Raw genomic sequence first — 20,105 nt, forward strand, 5'->3', positions numbered from 1 at the left:
GTGGTTTTTTGTCTGGAGTCATAATGGAAGGACATCGTACATCCTAGGTAGTTGTTAGTGAAAATAAATGTTTTAAATTAAAAAAAAAAGTCCAATTTCATGGGCCTATCTAGAGTAAGAAATCCTTCTGTGAGATAACAATTTCTAAAGAAAAATTTGAGACCACCCTAAGCCACTGTCTTCAGCTGTTTATGGTACCAGCGGCCTATTATCAATAGAAATATAGGGAGGAACACATAACTCTAGCTTAAAGCCGTTAAGCTGCTTCCCAGATAAAATGAAGCATTTACCTTGTTTTGATAGGATGAAAAATGATCGCTGTAGCTTCTATATATCACTTATTAAATTGGACTGACATTCATTTATATTCAGTATTTATATGTTTAGTGCGCATCAGACGGAACCATTTCTTTATCCGAGCTCTATCGCATTATGTGAGCAAGTTGTCTTCTTGGAACCTCAATTTCTGCCTTCATAAAATGAGCATTCCAGTAACTACCCGTATTAGTCAGATCCTGCTGTGCAACAGAGCACCCCACACTCGGTGGCATCGTGCAATGAACGTTTATTTCTAGCTCACGAGTCTTTGGGTCAGCCAGCCGAGGCTGGGCTTGGCTCCAAGCTGTGGGTCGGGTCCAGCTCTGCTACGTGTGTCTCCCATCCCTCTTGTTCTCATGGCAAAAGGCCGGGCAAAACCCCACCAGGCACGAGGACTTCCAGTCTGTTTACGTCACATCTGCCAACATCCCGTTGGCCAAAGCAAGTCAGACGCTCGGGTCTGAAGTCAAGGATGAAGGAATTATATTTTGTCAACTCTGAGGTGATGGCAAGGGTGTGAATGTATTATACTGCTAGAGGGGAATACAGAATTAAGACCAAAAATTCAGTCTATTATGTTACCTTATGTGGGTTTGTGAGAATGAACCGAGGTGACGTCCTGTAACTTACCTACTCCAGTTACCGTCACCACACATGGTATTTATTCTCTGACTACGATCTAATGACACTTCTTTTTTTTTCAACGTTTTTTTTTTTTTATTTATTTTTGGGACAGAGAGAGACAGAGCATGAACGGGGGAGGGGCAGAGAGAGAGGGAGACACAGAATCGGAAACAGGCTCCAGGCTCCGAGCCATCAGCCCAGAGCCTGACGCGGGGCTCGAACTCACGGACCGCGAGATCGTGACCTGGCTGAAGTCGGACGCTTAACCGACTGCGCCACCCAGGCGCCCCTAATGACACTTCTAATAACGATCAAAGAATAGTGACAAACACAGGTGCTACACCAAACAAACACATTTTAGGAAGGGGAATAAGACCAAACATTGAGATGGCTGTAAAACAAAGAGAAAAGAAAAAGAAATTCTCATGTGGCCCAAGAAGGGAGAAACTGAATCCGTAACTCATTATTCTTCACGGTGGCTTCACATTAAAATAATCCAGGACATTTTTTAGCAATAACAATGCCTGGGCCTCACTCCAGGTATTCTGATTTAACCCAGGGCCATCTTCATGCATTGGTGGTTTTTTAAAAAACGTTTATTTATTTATTTTGAGATAGAGAGCGTGAGTGGGGAAGGGGCAGAGAGAGAGGGAGGGAGAGAGAATCCCAGGCAGGCTCTGCACTGTCAGCACAGAACCATGAGACCATGACCTGAGCTGAAGTCTAGAGCCAGACGCTTCACTGATGGAGCCACCCAGGCGCCCCACACTGGTAGTTTTCTAAAAACTCCTGCAGAGCCACTGTGTTCAAGGAATTTGTTTTTAAAAAGTCCATTTTGACAGTGTAGGAGAGAGAGAGACAGGCATTTGACAGGAAAGAAATAGTATAAGGAAAGGAACAAAAAGACTGATCAGTTGGATTTCTTTAAAATTAAGAACTTCATCAAAAGGCAATGTTTAAAAAGCAAGGAGACAAGCCACAGGTGAGAAAACATTTTACATATATAAATATACATGTATATGCATATACATAAATATATAAGTAAATACACATATGTATATATATTTATATACATATGTGTATACGTATATACACACACACGCACACACATATCTTACAAAGGGCTCATATTCCTTGTCTAAAATCAATACAAAAAAGATAGGCAACCCAACAGAAAAATGAGCAAGAGACTTGGACTGGCATTTCATAAAAAAGGGATATCCAAATATTCAACAAATAAATCAAACTATGCTGGTTAGTCATTGGGATAATTCAGATTACAAGTGAGAGATTGTATTGCCAGCTTCTCCCACCAGAAGGGTTAAATTTCAAAAGACAGATAATACCAAGTATCGGCAAGAATGTGGGGCAACTGGGACTCTCTATGCTGCTGGTGGGAGTATAAATTATACAAATCACTTTGGGAAGGTGTTAAGCGATATTTACTAAAGCTGAAAATATCCCTACCCCATAACCCAGCAATTCTACTTCTAGGTCTGTATGCAACAGACACAGATACGGTAAGACCTTCGATTGCAAGTAACTTGTTCCGCGAGTGATTACAAGACGAGCAAACATTTCTAATAAATTTTAACTTGATAAACGAGCCATGTCTTGCAATACGAGTAGTGTGATGCCGAATGTCACGTGATCACAACTGAGTCAATGGTTCTTGAGGTTTGCTTTGACCTACGAGTGCTTTGGCTTACAAGCATGTTTCTGGACTCATTGTGCTTACAAACCAAGGTTTTACTGTATGTGTGTCTGTGTGTTCAGCAAAGGGCACAAACAGGTCTATTCATAGTGGCATTATTCATAAGAGCAACAGAACAAAAACCTTGAGAGCAACCTCAGTGTCCATCAAAAGTAAAATGGTTAAATATATGATGGCATATTACTCAACGAGACTCTGTACGGCAATGAAAATGGACGAATAAATGAGTGTGACAAGCATAATATTGAATGAAAGGAGCCACGCGCACACACACAAATACATACTTCATGGTTCAATGAACATAATATTCAAAATCAGGGAAAATTAACGTATGGTGTTACAGATCAGCATCGTGGATGCCTTTGTGGATGAGAGGTGGGTCATAATTTGGATAGTGTGTATGTGGGCTTCTGGTAATGTTCTTTTTCTTTGCCTGTGTAGTGATGAGATGTATATTTCCTTTATGATAATTCCCTGAGATTTACGCTTAGGATTTATGAACTTTTCTTTATTGCACTTCCATAAAAATTTATTTGAAAAAAAAAAAAACAATAGCAGTTTGTTAGGCCAGCAGAAAGCAATTAAGGAATCACTTGACCATAGTGGGACCTTAATTTGGTGGTTCTCAGTCTGGACTGCACATTTGGAATCACCTTGAGATGTCTGGGATAAGGTGGAGCTCTTAAAAATACTGATGCCCGACTTCTATGTCCTTTGATTATATTGCAAGTGCTCTGGGATGCAGCCTGGTTATCAGGACTTTAAAAGCTCCCCGAGTGATTCCAAGGCACGGCCAAGACCAAGAACCTTAGCAATAAGGTCTCGCTGAGAGCGAGTGGTGAAGACTGGCTTTTCAGCTCCTCGAATAAAACTCCTTATGCTGCCCCCTGGAATCCTCAAATGGCTAAGTCACTAGTGAGTGGATACTAGCAAAGATCCTGGTGTTCTAAAACATCAGATCTTTAGGATGTGGCAGCTGATTGAAGGCTAAGTGATAAAGAATAGGAAGAAATCTCAGATGATGACGGCCTACAAGTTACCGAGCGCTAAGCATTTTGTATACACCATTTCTTAGTGCTCATAACAACCTTATAGGGTAGGTACAGTTGGCCCCATTTTACAAATGAGGAAGCTAAGGCTGAGGGAGATAAGTAACCGGCTCAAGGCCGCACTGCTTGTTAGGGGATGGTGCCAGCGTTTGAACTTGGGAATCACTCTGCTACCCTCCCTCCGAGGTCTCCATCCGAGGTATGGAACAAGAATAGTGGTGCCATTCAGAGAATGAGGGCTGGCAAGACAAGGAGCCCTTTTCAGGGAGAGCTCAGTTGTTGGCAGAGGGTGAGTTGATGTGGTTAGTTGGGTCCCTAGGTGGTTGTGTCTTAGCAGGGAGTTAGAAACACGTACAAGGGGTAGAGATTTTGTTTTGAAAGCTGTATACCATATGTGGGGAGAGTATTGAGAGACAAAGAAAGGATTTGAGGGCAAATCCCTGAAATGTCTGTATGAGGAGATATTTGGAGGAAAAGGACAGAGTTAGTGAGAGAGGCAGTAAAAGGACAGTAGGAGGCCAGAGATAGAGCCTGTTTTTTTTTTGTTTTTGTTTTTTTGTTGTTTTGTTTTGTTTTGTTTTGTTTTTTAGGGAGAGCTTGGTTTTAGAAGCCAGAGGAGAGGTTTCACAAGGTTGGGATAAACCCATAGCAAATTCAGAGGTGGAAGGAGGCGGAGGTTAGAGCGACGTATATTGGATTCAATAAGGAGGAAGTCTCTGGTGATCTCTAGAAGCAGTTTCAGTGGGATTGTGTTGGTAGATGAGAGAAGGGCTAGAAGTTAAAGAAAGGGGGGCAGGCTATTTCTGAAAAAAAAAAAAAAAAAACAAAACGGCAGGAGGAAGCAAAGGGAAGAAGAGCATTGGATGCAAGTTTGGAAGAGGGTGAGGAATGAGGAAGGGAAGACTTTGAAATGCAAAAGGAAAGTCTGCCTGAAGAGGAGAGAGTGGGGGGACGCATGTGAGATGTGGCCGAAAGAAAGTCGTGAGGTGGCAGAGGGACCGGGTGAGGTCCCGTGAGGCTGTTGGGGTGAGCTCACCTGTTCCTGCCTCAGAGAAAGGAGCAATGGTAGAAAAGACTGGAGACATGCAGAGAGTGGAATGTAGGAAGTCCTCCCATCAAGTGGCTTTGATCTCCTTGCTACAGAAGGGACTGGTGTATTCTGATGAACATGAGAGACAGGTATTCATGACCTTCCTCTGTGCTGAGTGTAGAGAACGATGTGTCAGTTGAGTATAGGACAAGGGGAAAAGTGTAACCCTGTAGTCTGAAAGTTGTGGGCGTATGATTTGAGGCTGGGACAGAAAGCCGCCAGGTACTGAGCACTGTGTCCCTCCCCATGGGTGTCCCGATACTGCCCAGCCTCAAGGACCCATCAAAAAGAGCGTCTGATTATAGACTGAGAGTAGGGACAATTGATTATAGAAAAATTAAAGTAAGCCATTTAATCCATTACCCCCCCCCCCCCCCCGAGAACCTATTACGGACTGGATCCTGTATGAAGTAATGGGTTAAAAATTACTTCACAATATTATACGATTCAGATTTGTCGATAATTCAGACAAATTGCCACCGTTCATTTAAAGTGGAGCTGTAGCTCAGTGACGAACTGTACACGGAGTCCTGAGTTTGCAAAGCGAACCTTAACGCAAAGGAACCTCTTTGTAATATGAATATGTAATATGTGGTGAAAGGTTTTTGTGTGGCGATTAATTTCTTTTTTGCATTTTCATTTACCTGGGTGTTTGTATAAGTACCTAAATGATTGCTGAGAAATGGCAGTGGTCTCAAAAAAAAATGGCAGTGGTGACTGCAGGAGTACATTTCATCTCATGATCTGTTGCACGGGGAAAAACGCAAGTAACATTTTGCTGTGAATTTCTTGTGTGCTCTAGCAGTGCGAGTGGAAGAGATAGGACAAATATGGAGCACTGAGAGGAGGGTAAAAAAGGATTTGAAAACAAATCTTTGAGGGGATGCCTCCAGTTAAATAATAATAAAATCAAATAGCAGATGTCGCCCTGAAGCCCATGAGCACTACTTGTAAAGGGAGACATGCAAGAACTCCGTTCTTCTTGAGTTGCGGTCAGTAAGCATTTCTGAAGTGCACATTGGGTACAGATGGGATGTGAGGTTACAAAGGGAAGGAAGATATTGTCCCTTCCCTCCCTGGGAATAGCAGAGCTCTGGGGGGGGGGTGCAAAATGCTGAAAGGGATGTTGGAATCTCTCATTTACGAGTGGATTGTTTCTAGTCTCCCAGAACCATCCCCCCGCCTCAGGCCCACACAAAGAAGGGCTCTGGATTCAGGGTCCTGTGGACTCAGGTGTATGCCCCGAATTGTTGGACCTCTCAAAAATCTACGAGGTCACCCATCAGAGGCTAAAAGCCAACAGGACAGGGTGATCGGGAGGTTGACTGACTCATAAATGTCCACGTAAGTGGAAGAACGTGTGTTAGGAATGCTGATGTGGGAAGCAATTTATTGGAATGGTTTTAGGCAAATTGTAACTCTTCTGGGAAGAAAAGCTAAATGTGTCACTAAGTCATCACTTAAACTAACCGGCTTCTTAACCGATGTGTCCCGAGGAAAAGAACTTTTACTGTACTCAGTTTCCTCCTGTTAAGGATAATGTAGTCCACCATCGGGGGGGTCTGCAGAGCCTCTCCTGGAGCTCTTTTGATGTTTTGCTTGGGTTTGGCTCGTAATCCATCTCCTGGAGAGCACATTTCCCCAGAGGCTGATGAACCCCAGGGCCTTCAGACAACTTTCTTGGTTCTTTAGTCCTCGAGCGCCTGGAGCAAGAATGTACTTGCCTCTCTCCTTTGGGACTTTCTGCCTCTGCCTGTGGGGGTTCACCTCATGCTTTGGCCCTGTGTTAGTCATCTCTTGCTATGTAACGAATTACCCCCAAAGCCAGCGGCTTAATGTAATAGACATATATTAGCTCACAGTGTCTGTGGGTCAGGAATCTAGACACAATTTGCCTGGGTGAGGGACTCCTATATAGGAGTCTGCAATCACGGTGAGGGCCAGAGACGTAGTCATCTTAAGAGGCAACTAGAGGCGGACCTGAGTCCTAACTCACTTACATGGCCGTTGGCGAGCATGAAAATTCCTTGTTTGTTTGTTTTATGTCATCAGGAATACCTTAGCATACTGTCAGACTGTGAGCCAGGTTGACTTTAAAAGAATTGTCACAGCTCTGGATCTGTGGCTCAAAACCAACCCTACGGAACTGTCGCTTTGCACTCATTACTCTGCTCATTTCCTCTCCAGGGGTGGCCTGTGAACCTCATCACAGCAGATGGTGTGTCCCCACTCCATGAAGCCTGCCTTGGAGGTCATGTCTCTTGTGCAAACATTTTATTAAAGCATGGAGCTCAGGTAAGTGCAGCTCAAATAATGTCTTAGAAACCATGAATGACAAACGAGTACTTCTATCCCTTTTGAATAATTTCCAGCATTTTTGACTAGCCTGAGTTGAGGTTTGAAGAGGGGTGTTTTCAAAAGTTGAACGTCCATCAGCTTCTTTGCTTTAGCAATAGATGAAGTATTGAGTTTTTAGCTAGAAAGTAATGATTTGCGTCTATATCATATTCTTTAACAGTCACTACTGAGAAACACCTGTTAGATATCTGCCTTCCTTCCTGAGGCTGGCAGGTAATGAAATATTATGGAAAACATAGACCATTTGGCCCCATAAGACCTGAATAATGGTCTCAAACCATGTCTACCGTTTCCTAATATTGGAAACTTGGACACGTTACTTAGGCTCTGAGCTTTAAGATTCTGTGTCTGAGAAAAGGGAGAAAATAACAAGGAAGTTATGTAGCTTCTTGTGGTTTTGTGAGGATTGAGAGACGTGAGGTATAGGATTATTATTTGAAGGGTGAGAATCAGGATGGCATAATGAGGTCCTAGAGAAGGAAGACACAAAGTCATTACGTTTGAAAGTAGGGACCAGTAAGTCTTCCATTAACTAAGTCCCCCATGTTCGAAAGTGATGGGCGAGTCTGATCAGAAAATTATATATATATATACACACACACACATATATATATACATATATACATATATATACATATACACATATATATATACACATATATATGTATATATATGTATATATGTGTATATATATATGTGTGTGTGTGTATATATATGTGTGTGTGTGTATATATATATGTGTGTGTGTGTGTGTATATATATATATATATATATATATATATATATATATGTGAGTTTCTCATATTCTCTCAACCGGCATTCACTGAGCACGTATTATGTGCCTAAACTCTGGATAAAGATTCTTAGGACCTTCGTAAACTACATGAGGGCACAGCCAGATAGGTAAACACGTGAATAAGTGAATATAACCCTCGTTACTTTAATAGATAAACCGTGAAATCTCAGTAGCCTAATGCAATCAAAGTTGATTTCTTGCTCAACTGAAACTCCCGTGTGGGTGTGCTCTGTTGGGTGGCACTCTCTGGGGGTGATTCAGGCACGCAGCCTCCTTTCAGCCTGTTGCATCCATCTTCGACAAGTGGCTTTCACGTGTGCTCCTAGTGGTGGCCGCCACTCCGGGTGGCCAGAAGGAGAAAAGATGTAGAAGATTGCGCATGGAAGACGTTCAAGGGCCTATCTTGGCGGTGACATCTATCACTTTTGTCCGCACCCCGTGGGCCAGAACTCAGGCCACGTGTAACTGCCCGGGAGGCGGGGAAATGTATGGCCGTGAGCCGCAAGGAGCGGAAGTTGGTTTGTTGAATGCACAGCATCTCAGCCACGGCAGGCCATTACACGGCGCTCTTTTTGCCCACTATATCCTGCGGTGTAACAAAGCGCCCCAACTTAATGACTGAAGACAATAGCCATTTATTTATGTCACAAATCCTTGTGTTGGCCAGATGGTTCTTCTGGTCTGTCCTGCTTCGGCTGACGTCAGCTTAGGCATTGGAGGTTAGCTGACCGGTTGGCTGGGGCAAGCTGGTTCGTGATGACCTTGGCCAGGATGGCTGAGGAGACGGAAAATCCCCGCGTGGTCTCTCATCCTTTGGCAGGCAGCCTGGGCCTGTTCACGTGGTAGCGGGGATTCCAAGAGCATCAAAAGAAGGTGGGCTCTCAGCTTGGGGCACATTTGCTGTTGTCCCATCGGCCAAAGCAAGTCCCCTGCGCACGCCCCGATTCAAGGAGGAAGAGCGGTGTCCGTCCTGTGAGGGGAGGAATTGCAAGGCTACATTGTAAAGGGATATGCATCCTGTGCAGAGAATCTGAGGCCACTTTTGCAAACTACCACCATGTGATAAGCATGAACGCTAAGGTGGTTGCTGGGAGCACACGGAAGGGTTCCTGGCCCGTTCGTTTCTGGTGGGGGAGAGACGAGGCCCGAAGAGGATCCCTAGGGGAAATGATGTCTAAGTTGAAACGTAAAGGACCCGTTGGAATCGGCTGAATGCTGGGTTGTCCGTGCCAGGAGATGGCTTTCTCCTGACAGTAGTCGTAGAGAGCCATAAATGAGTGCGTCATCGGGTGTATATTGGGGTTAGGTTTCCACACATGGAAACAGGGCCAGGACTCAGGAAAGGCAGAGAGGCACCTAGGGTGCAAGCTTTAAAGAGCCCCTCACTCTCAGGGCTGTGCAGCATCATGTGCCCCTGGGAGTGAGTGTCTCCTTAAACTTTGCACCCTCACATCTTCTGTGCCTCCCTAATCCTAGCCTTCCTTGGAAATGGCTTGTGAGAATGACTTCATTGTCTTCATAATATCTCTGCTGAACGGATTCACCGCAGAATTATTTGACAATGTAGACAGATTGCATTTGGCTTTGCTCTTTCCTATTCGATTATAGCCCAAACGCCGTGAAGTCGGATGTTAACTTGTAAGTTTCTGTCTGCTTTCCAACGTTTGGAAAGATCGCCCCCAAAGATGATAGTTTTATGGCCCTGTAGGACATTAGCCGGTCTTGTATCTATTAGCAAATGTATTTCAGCATTTAATTGGCTGACTATATAAATTCTGCTTTGAGCCAGCCTTACCCCCTTACCGGTTCCCTCATCGATGAACGAGTTGAATAAAATCTTTGGCACATACTCACCCTACATTTCTGTGAAAGTCACATTTAAAAATTTTTTAAAGATGATACGTTAACAACTCTAAAAGGTTACTCTCACTGCTGTGAAGGAAACTGGAATGGTGTGGGTTGGGTCTAGAATGGAATGTTGAAAACGAGATTCGTTTGTAAGCTATTGGAATTAGCCTAACTAGTTTCAGAGTTCATGTTCTTGGGGGCATGGAAATGATAGACTATGGCATAACATTCTCAGTGCCGTCCCTCATTCAGTTTTTCAAAACCTTGTGGAATTTGGTATTTTTGTCCTCATTTTATAGCTGTGGAATTTCAGGCTCAGAGGAGTTAAACAGCAGCTTGAAAGTAGGGCAGCCCAGATTTGAACCCAGGACACCCCTCTGCCTGCCTTCAGCCTGGAGCTTTTCTTTCCAGGTGAATTGTGTCACCGCCGACTGGCACACTCCTTTGTTCAATACCTGTATCAGCGGCAGCCTGGACTGCATCACTTTGCTTCTTCATCACGGTGCCAGCCCCCACCCAGTGAGCGACCTGGCATCTCCCATCCATGAAGCTGCTAAGAGAGGTAAATCTGAATTTAAAATTTCCACCCCTGCTTCAACAGACATCTTCCTTTTGCAAGGAAGAAGGAAGAGGAGGGAGATTAAAAAAATTTTTTTTTCAATATTTACTTATTTTTGAGAGAGAGAGAGAGAGAGAGAGAGAGAGAGATTGATTCTTAGCTTATTTCTCGATGTTTATTTTTGAGAGAGCAGTCAGCACAGAGCCCGATGCAGGATTCGTACCCACGAGCCGTGAGATCGTGACCTGAGCTGAAGTCGGAGGCTTAACTGACTGAGCTGCCCAGGCACCCCGAGGAGGGATATTTTTTGAGGGATATTTTCTCAGTGTGGGATCCTGGGACCAGACACATCAGCCTGGTCTGGCATGCCGTTGTAGATTCTTGGCCCTCACACCTGACCCCCTGAATCAGCAACTCTGGGGTGGGGCCCAGCCACCTGCAGTTTGTTTCACAACCACCCAGGTGATTTGGATGCACCCACAGTTCGAGAAGCCCCCTTTTGCAGCCTCTGGAATGTGGCTCACTGCCGGGTTTCTGGAACAGGGTCTGGCACATAGTAGACTATACGTCAATGTTTGTGGAATACCTTGTTGAACACATGACCCCACAAAAATCAAATGATTTTATAAAACAAGTTATATCCTTCTATTTTAGGGCCTTAAGGAATGTTGTCACAGGGCCACCTAGGATTTTTAAGTGGAACAAACTTTCAGTTTTTGGAAATATAGGATGTTGTATACAGCTTGGGGTGATTGTCCACCACGCCTAGCCTTATTGACGTATAATTGACAAATAAAATTGTACACAGTTAAGGTGTACATAATGACGTGATACCCATGTACATTACGGAACGGTCACCACAGTCAAATTAATGAACACATTCATCACCTCATATAGTCGCCATTTTGTGTGTGTGTGTGTGGGGGGGGGGGAACACTTAAGATCTACTGTCTCAGCAAATTTCAGGTATACAGTACGGTATCCCGAACAGTCACCATGCTGTACGTTAGATACGCAGGACTTATTCAGCTGGGGTAATACTCTCCACAAAGTCGTAATTTTTCCGACATTCTTCACTCGGGCACAAAACACAACATGGCCAGTTTTGCTCCTCTCCAGAGTTCATTCCCGCCCTCATCACCATCATGACCACACATCGGTGGAAGGGAGAGTTTTTAGCTCCTTGGTGGCTTTCCCAGGATGGCTCCCCGGGAACCTTACGGCAACCCCATGTGACTGAATCCATCCATATGCTAATTATCTCCCAGAGCGTTGACATTTATTCCTTAAGAGACGGGGCAGCTCATCATATTCGCTGGGTGCATAGAACTCAAATGATGTAAAAAGCGAAACGCAGAGGAGCAATGTTTTAAAGTACAGCCTCCTAGACCAAGCAAGGGTGATGCGGCTTCTGCCAGCCCCCCCTCTGCCAGACTGGGCCCAGCTCCCGTTGGATTTGGCGGCTGAACCCCACCTGGGCCCACGGTGGCCTGTTTCTCCCAGGGCCTGCCCTGGGGGACCCTGTGGGCTGCCTGCCCCATCCCATGGCCCACACCGTGCCCTTTCCTCTTCAGGTCCCCCCGCGGTCCTGTCCCTCCACACCCCTCCCGACCCTCACTTCGGTTTCTATATCCGGGCCGATTACAAGGCCACCAACGCTTGGAAAAGGTTGCCGGTCGCTTACCGGGGCTGGTAAACCCAAGTGGGGCTCTACCCGGAGCTGCAGCTACCATCTCAACAGTCAACCCATTCCCTGATGGCCGGGATTAAACTCATTCCCTATTCCCCGCGCTAGCTTCTGGTCCCGGGGAAACGTACGCACCCCAAACACAGGGAAGGTGCGGTTTCCCGGCTGAGGGAATTTGTGCGATAGCGTCTTTCTTCTGCTTTGGGCTGCAGGCCACGTGGACTGCGTCGAGATCCTGGCAGCTCACGGAGGCAACCTCAACCTCAACATCAGCCACCTGGGCACCCCTCTGTATTTGGCGTGCAGGAAACAGCAGGTGGCCTGTGTCAAGAAGCTTCTGGAGTCAGGTGAAACATTTTAGAAAGCACGCGACACAAGGAAAGAAGACGAGAAAGAAACGAAATGCGTTTGAAAGCTCTCTGTGTTGTAGCAGGGGACACGGTGGGGGCAGTGGACTCAGACGGGATCGGGGTTCACGGTGACTGTGTTCCCGTGGGGAAATATTTGAACCTGTTTGAATGTTCGTTGTCTCCCTTGTCATGCGGATGATGATGATGGCAGTATTTCCTCCCAGGGTGGTCCCTGCTTCTCCTCCCTCCCCTCGGCCACCTCCCTCCGCGGTGCGCAGGCACGTTCTTAGCCCCGCTGACTCCCACAGCTGCTGGACCAGGCCTGGGTCTTCCCCCCGGGGCCTCCTTCACCAGTGTGCTTGGATCCAGAAGTTCCACCTGTCCCGGTTGCAGCTCATTGTAAATCTTCTGTTATCCTCAACAAGGCCTATGTAGTACCCTTCTTTTTCACCTCCCTGCTGTTGTCCAGTCTCTTGTTCAACCTTGGAAGACCATTTCATCACCCCTGTAGTTATCTGAGTCCCGCTCACTCTTCAAAACTCCAGTAACCTTTCCCTTCCCTCGAATGTTCTTAACGTTTTTTGTTGTTGTTGCCTTCTACTCGTTTGGCGGCCATTGCCATGAGTTAGAAGATTCGTTCTTATTTTCTCTCTCTTTCCGCCTCCATCCCTCTCTCTCTCTCTCTCTTTCTCTCTTTCTATCTTTCCCTCCCATTTCCCCTCCCTCTCCCATAATGCTCTAGGTAGATTTTAAGCTCTCAGGAAAGGGCCAGGTTTCACATCCCTCGCAAAGCCAAGAACAATACGGGGACAATCCAGTTAATATCTGTTCAATCCAGTTAATATTTGTTGAGTGGACGTAGTTTCCCATTTTACTAGAGGGACAGCAGCTCAGGCAAAACCACACGTCTCCACGTGTCCCCGTGGGAGCCGGCATCCAGCTGGGGTGGGGATTTGTAGAGACTGTAGAGACAGGATTGGCTTGGGATGGGCCTAGAAATCCACCTCATTCCTGAAGAGGAGGACTTTGCCATCTTTCCTGTGACCTTGGAATTGGCCATCTTGTTCTATGAGATGCCCTCACAAGCTAGTTGCTGTTTACAGTTCATATCACACAGTCCCAGGTCCCGGGTTTTACACCCCATAACAGTTGCTCAGTGTGTGAATATGGTGCTCGGTATAGATGAGATTTCACCGTCTGGCCTCACTTCCAGTTTGTACAAATATTTACACTCCTTTAATAGTGAACGTGCAGCTTTCACACCACCAGGATTCTTGTTGTATGTAACACACCTGTGTATAGCACTCAAAGGCAAGGTGTTTTGTTTTGTTTTTAAGTTTATTTGTTTATTTTGAGGTAGGGGGAGGGGCACAGAGAGGAGAGAGAATCCCAACACGGGGCTCGATCTGGCCAACCATGAAATCATGACCTGAGCCCAAACCAAGAGTCGAACGCTTAACCGACTGAGCCACCCGGGTGCCCCAAAGGCAAGGTTTTAAGCCTCATGTGCAGTATAGCTCATTGTTGTGCCGTCAGTCACATCGTCAGATGGCATCTTCCCCGTGTTGTTAAACGGATTCCAGTCATGCCCATTTTTGCGGAACTGCCCTGCCCACTGCAGATGCCCTTTGGTTAAGGACTTTTGCGGCACAGTCGTTTGAGGAGGGGGATGCTGGGACTTGGCTTCTTGGCTGACTCTCTGTTCTTCTTGTGACCGCATAGGAGCAAATGTGAACGAAGGCCGAGGTCTGGACTCCCCTCTTCACGCAGCGGCCAGGGCATCCAATGGGGAGCTGGCCATCCTGCTCATGGATTTTGGAGCGAACCCCCAGGCCAGGAACGCTGATGGCAAATGTCCCTTGGAGTTGGTGCCTCCAGAGAGCCCTCTGACCCAGATCTTCTTGGAGCGTGAAGGTGCTTCCCCCTTGCCCGAGCCTAGGCCCTAATCCGTAGAGACTCCTGCGGGCTCTAGTGGGAGACAGGTACTTACCGAGTTCTGACTTCTGATACCGTGTGAGAGACCGTTCTCTGCCATCCCCCATTGTGGGGTGCTGAGAGAATCTAGTATTCGACAAGGTACAGTACCGGCTATGTAGTAAGGAACCATCTGTCGTTTGCGATGTTGGAGACAGGCTATCTTGGGTGATCGAGTATTCAGATATGGGGTAGGCCAGCTTTGACAGCATTAACATATCATTAAAAAATGTTTGATATTAAAGTTACCTAAAACATACTTTAGAATGATGCAATGGAACCCTCTTTGGGGCTGGACCGTGCCCCTGGATGCCTCACTGCTCTACAGATGGGCCAGGCTACGGGGCGCCGGGTTTGTGGGGGCAAGAAGGCAGCTCATTGGTGATGAGACACTTACTGTTATAAGTCAGGGACCACTGAGTCCACACTCCTTCACAAATGAGAACCAGCACTCTGGACCCAAACAACTAAACATTGTCACTGAGCGCCGTGCAAGGGGGTAGGGCTGTGGGCTGGGGTGGGGCGCAGAGACCCCTCCTCCCCTGGCATTCACAATTGTCCCTGGAAATGGGGAGTGGCCCGCTCAGGACCTACTTTTTCACCAGAGTGTGCACTTTGTTAAGTTTTCGGGATTGTGGGACCCTGCATGTGGCCGCCCTGGGAGAAGAGCTCTGACGGCGTGTCATCCGGTTATATTCTCTTCGCGGGCTGAGCATTGGGCCTAGCTCTGTGCAGAATCGTACCGCGGCCGCCGAATCCTTCCCGCCGCTCCGATTGCCCCGGGTACTTGCAGCCAAAGACCTGCCTCAGGGCCCCCCAGACAAGGCCTGTACTCTCTGAGCAGCGTCAGCGGGCTAGGGAAGGCCAGGCCCCGGGCGCAAGGAACGGTTCAACAGAGACCCCTTTACATTAGGCAGCGGGGTGATTGCCAGGCCATTCTACCTGCGTTTTGGTGATTTGTTTTTTCAAAAAAATTCTATCTATCTATAGGCCTGCTTCTCCAGCAGGTCCAGACTGCACTATGCTTGGGGCCCATGATGTTTTTAGGGACCCACAGAAATGTTGTAATTCCCTTTCAAATCTGAAGGAAAAAAGTGGATAAAACTCAACCTGGATTATGTTTGTCTTTATACCCACACAGTTGTAAAATACCGTTTTTTTTTCCCCCATTGGGAAAGAGGGCCACAAAAGCAGAAGGGCCTCCTGGGCCCCTAAAGTCCCTAGGTCATGTACATAGACACACACACACACACACACACACACACAATCAATCCCCTCATCTGCCTCAGCAAATAATCCCAGCAGATTTTCCGATCACGTCCACAGGCTCTTCCTTCTACTTTCTGTCCCCAAGCCCATTCGTAGGCTCCTACATTGCCTTTCATTCCTTTGATTACATTTTGGTGACGGTGTGATCGATGATCCCGCCGGTTTGTAAAATGTCATTTGTCACTGGAGAGAATTACTGCTGCTTTTGCCTCCATGAGTCATTTTCGGAGTCATTTGCCCGTCTCAGCAGCCTGGAAGCCCACAGGAAATGAGGCCAGGCAGGCACAGAAGGCCAGACCTGCAGATCTAACAGCAGATTCTGTCTCTGGATGTCCCTGGAAAGGAGTTCAGGAATAGTACCACCCCACCCGCCTTGAAAAGCGTCTAAAGCAGTGTTGACTCATGGCGCACAAGGAAAACTAAAAAAAAAAAAAATGCCGGTCAGCCCAGTGCGACAGGAGCCACGCCCCACATTACTTTCGCTGCACAGCATCGTGTGAAGCGTGAGTGTTGCTGGGCGAAAAAAAGAAATCGAGACCCAGAGCGACAGATAGTTCGCAGAGAGAAATTAGCTGGTTTTATTACTGAGCAAAGCAAACTGCTCGAACGCTCGCAGGTGCCAGCGCTCTATGGAATGAAGGCTGCAGTTGTACGTCATCCTACTTACAGTAAACGGCAGATATTCGATTGGCGTCGGTAGCTGCACTGAGCTAACTCTGATGTCCCGCTTTTCTGCATCGTCCAACAGTTCTTTATCGGTTCGTCCTCCAGCCGTTCCTGACAGCGTGTCTAGCACACGTGATTAGTCACGTCCCTCACCATTCCTTTACGAGGTGAACCGAAGTTCAGTTTCCCCGCAGTGTACTTTCTGCCGCTTGTTAATGTGTGCCTCGCGTGCGCTGGGAAGCAGTTCGTTAGTACATGGCTCCAGTGGCACTGAGCGTAGTCTGGAAGGTTCCCTCAATCCCGACGGGGGCCTTCGGAGTGTGCCGTGAGGTCCCGCTTGAAAATCCCACATTCATTTTCGTTGATGGTGCGTGCGGCCCTTTCCACCTGCCCTTCTCCATCACCTGAGAAACAGGCAACCGACTTGTAGGGACGCCGTAGGAAATCCGAGGCCTCTGGATCTTTCTGCGTGTGTTCTCAACCCTGGCTGCACAATAAGATGACCTGGGGCACGTGCCTTTAAAAAAGCCAGATGGACAGGCCCCACCTGACGTTCACTGACGCACCATCTCAGGGGTGGGACCCAACACCGTGTGGTTTCAAGCTCCCCCGATAGGTGATTCTAAAATGCATCCTGGATTGAGGGCCACTGCCTTCTGGGATTCTTGACGGTGCATAGCTTGGCTTTTTTGTGTGTGTTTGATAACCAAAGCACAATTCCCATTACAGTTTGGTGCAGGGGGTGGGGGAGGGGTGGGAAATCGTTCCCCACCCTTTTACTCCATAACGGGGTTTCTCAGCCTCAGCTCTGTTTACGTTTCGGGCCAGGTGGGGGCTGTGCTGTGCACCATATGATGTTTAGCGGCCTCTCTGGTCTCTACCAGCCAGATGCTAGTAGTGCCTCTCTCCCAGGTTGTGACAAACAGAAGTGTCTCTAGGCTTTGCCAACTGTCCCCTCCTTTTCCCTTCCCCCCTAGCCCCCTGTTGAGAACCACTGTCCTGAAATGTAAACTCTTGGCTGGTTCCCTGTGCCAGGTTTGTGCTGGCATCGGGTTAGCCCTGAACGCAGAATAAAAAAAACAAATATGACTTACTCAGGTAACATACACTTACTTGGGCCTCACTGACTGCTCACTTTAGTTGAATATCCCGAAACTGCTAGATTATAAAAATACACGTTTGTGTCTCGAAATACCCTCTCTTTTTTCTTAAGGTAAAAATACAAGGAAGCTGTTAAACATGAATTTTCTCTCCATCCTGGGGAATTTTGTGCGGCTTCGTCATTCCAGACTTAGCTGCCTTAGGCCTCCATTAGCGGGAGCAGGCTTTGACTTTTTTTTTTTTCTCCAGTCTCTTCTAAATCAAAACCTAACAAGCTCATTTGCATGAGATTCCGGGTAAGAGAGACCATGGCCTAAAAATGCTGCCCCCCCCCCCCCCCCCCAAGACCAGAACATGGTCTTCGGGAGAGCGGCGTTATCTCCTTGTGACCGTGGTGCGGCTCGGGTGCTGTAAAAGGAGGAAAGAGCAAGTAGTCTTGGGTCGCTGGCACCAACGTGTGGCTTGTCTCCCCGTCTCTCTGCAGGGCCTCCTTCTCTGCTGCAGCTGTGCCGCCTTCAAATCCGGAAGTGCTTCGGAATCCAGCAGCATCATAAGATCAACGAGCTCTTTCTCCCAGAGGAGCTGAAGCGTTTTCTCCTACACATGTAAATGAGCTATCTCAAAATCTCAGGGGGATATCACAGGCCGCACACGAATGTGGTTGAATGTTGTGGCCACCGGCATTGTGAAATAAATCCAGGTTTACGAAGCTTGGCTAACTTGGTGTCCATTCGATTTTTATCTTCGATGGCAACACGCTGGGCACTTCTGTGTTGTGGGTTGGAAGGCGTGAGGACTCCCCCCTGCCCCCCCCCCCCAAGAGGGTGGCCAAAAGAACAGCTGTCGTTTGAACCTCGACTGCAGCCGAGCACTGAGCTAGGACCGCTTAATGTGCTAATTCAGCCCTCACAGCAGCCCTGCCAGGTGGGTACCCCCCTCCCCTTCTGCAGGTGAGACGCAGAGACTCGGGGAGGTCAGCTTGTCCGCTGACTCACGGTTGCCACTGCTGTCTTGGCTCCGTCCCTGTTGCGTGGGAAGGAGGAGAAGAAGAAAGAGATTTCTTTGTCTACACCTGACTCTTTAAAAAAATTTGTTTTCAGATGAACAAAAAAATTTTTTACGTTTATTTATGTATTCATTTCTTAAGTTTTATCTATTTATTTTGAGAGAGAGAGAGAGAGCATGCAAGCAGGGAAAGGGCAGAGAGAGAGAGAGGGAGAGACAGATTCCCAAGCAGGCCCCGCACCATCAGCACAGAGCCCTGTGTGCGGCTCGAACTCAGGAACCGTGAGATCACGACCTGAGCCGAAAGTAAGAGTCGGATGCTTAACCGACTGAGCCACCCAGGTGCCCCCAAGTTTGTTTATTTGATTTTAGAGAAAGAGAACCAGCAGGAGAGGGACAGGGTGGGGGGACAGAGAGTCTGAAGCGGGTTCTGTGCTGACTGCAGACAGCCCGACATGGGCCTCGAACTCACTAACTGTGAGATCATGACCTGAGCCAAAGTTGGACGCTTAACCGAGCCACCCAGGTGCCCCTGACTTTTCATTCTAAAGCTTCCCTCTTATGACAAAACCACGACTGCTGTACCACAGGGTAGGGGCCGTTTCTTTTTCTCAATCAAAATGTGGCATGTACATGTTAGGCATATTCTACAGCCATGCTGTCCAATACAGTAGCCATTAGCCCCAGTGGTTCTCAACAGGGCGTGGTCTTGCCCACTAGGGGACATTTCTGGGGCATGTCTGGAAACTTTTTTGGTCGTCCTGCCTCTGCGGCCGTCCTGCTGGCATCCAGTAGGTAGAGGCCAGGGCCGTTGTGAAAGTAGCCTACGGTGCACAGGACAACGCCCACAGCAGAGAATGATCCAGTGCAAAATGTAAACAGCGCCAGGGTTGAGAAAAACCACACTCGCCATAGGTGGCTATTTTTTTAAGGTAAACTAATGAAAATCAGATAAAAACCCGATCCTCGGTGTCATTGGGCACGCATCAGGTGTTTCGTACGCTACTGTATTGGACAGCACACACGGATATAGATCACTGCAGAAAGTTCTACCCCATGGTTGCAGAAATTTCCATTGGACAGCACTCTCAGATGCTTCACGAATGGATTGTAACTGCCTTTCGGTTTCTGATTTACATGAGACCCGTGACACAATTCAGTAAGGATGGCTGTAGCGTGTCTTCTCCCGGAGAGAGAGATTTGGGGCTCCGTTGTAGCAACAGAAAGAAAGAAAATGTTGTACCTACTTAAGGCAAATCCTTACCTGTAAGATGACACAGGGCCTAGATTATCTCTAAAGATATGTCCGATGTAATTTCTGTGGTTCTAAATTCAATTTGCTTTCTGAAAAAAATAAAGAAAAAAACCCCCTCTAGAATATTGTTCTAAAATGCCCAGCTAGCTACCCAGCAGGTGGCGCCGCTGGCACATAGTCACTTAAGCAGAAGGCTTGCTCCTTAATAAATGGCCCATTGTAAGAAGCTTTACAACATAGGCTCTGGAAATTTCCATTCAGGAACAAAAACTTTGTAGTGATAGATTCCATTGACACTGCGTTTCCTTCTTCCCTCCCAGTGGACCCAAAAAGGCACATGTGACTTTACAGAACCTCACTTCCCTGCTCTTTTGTTTTGCCTTCTTGATCTGATTGTGTTGACGTTTATAACTGCTCAGAATTCAGACAGACTTTGGCCAGC

General features: G+C 47.1%; 1 protein-coding gene across 3 annotated transcripts in view; it reads left to right on the plus strand.

Moving 5' to 3' along the window:
- ASB9 (ankyrin repeat and SOCS box containing 9) overlaps positions 1-18,122 on the plus strand; it is a 29,203-nt gene extending 11,081 nt beyond the window's left edge. For 2 of the 3 annotated variants that reach the window (XM_081793568.1, XM_081793567.1), the window contains exons 3-7: positions 6,983-7,090; positions 10,209-10,359; positions 12,256-12,390; positions 14,116-14,307; positions 17,888-18,122. In XM_081793568.1, the coding sequence (XP_081649694.1) occupies positions 6,983-7,090; positions 10,209-10,359; positions 12,256-12,390; positions 14,116-14,307; positions 17,888-18,012 (711 nt within the window). In that variant the 3' untranslated portion in view covers positions 18,013-18,122. Of the gene's footprint in view, positions 1-6,982; positions 7,091-10,208; positions 10,360-12,255; positions 12,391-14,115; positions 14,376-17,887 lie in introns of all 3 variants that reach the window. The other variant, XM_081793569.1, reaches the window with a different exon arrangement.
- The last annotated feature ends 1,983 nt before the right edge of the window (positions 18,123-20,105 follow it).

This window comes from Panthera onca, chromosome X (genome assembly GCF_046562875.1).
Source record: "Panthera onca isolate mPanOnc1 chromosome X, mPanOnc1 haplotype 2, whole genome shotgun sequence".
In the NCBI taxonomy this organism is placed as follows: Eukaryota; Metazoa; Chordata; class Mammalia; order Carnivora; family Felidae; genus Panthera; species Panthera onca.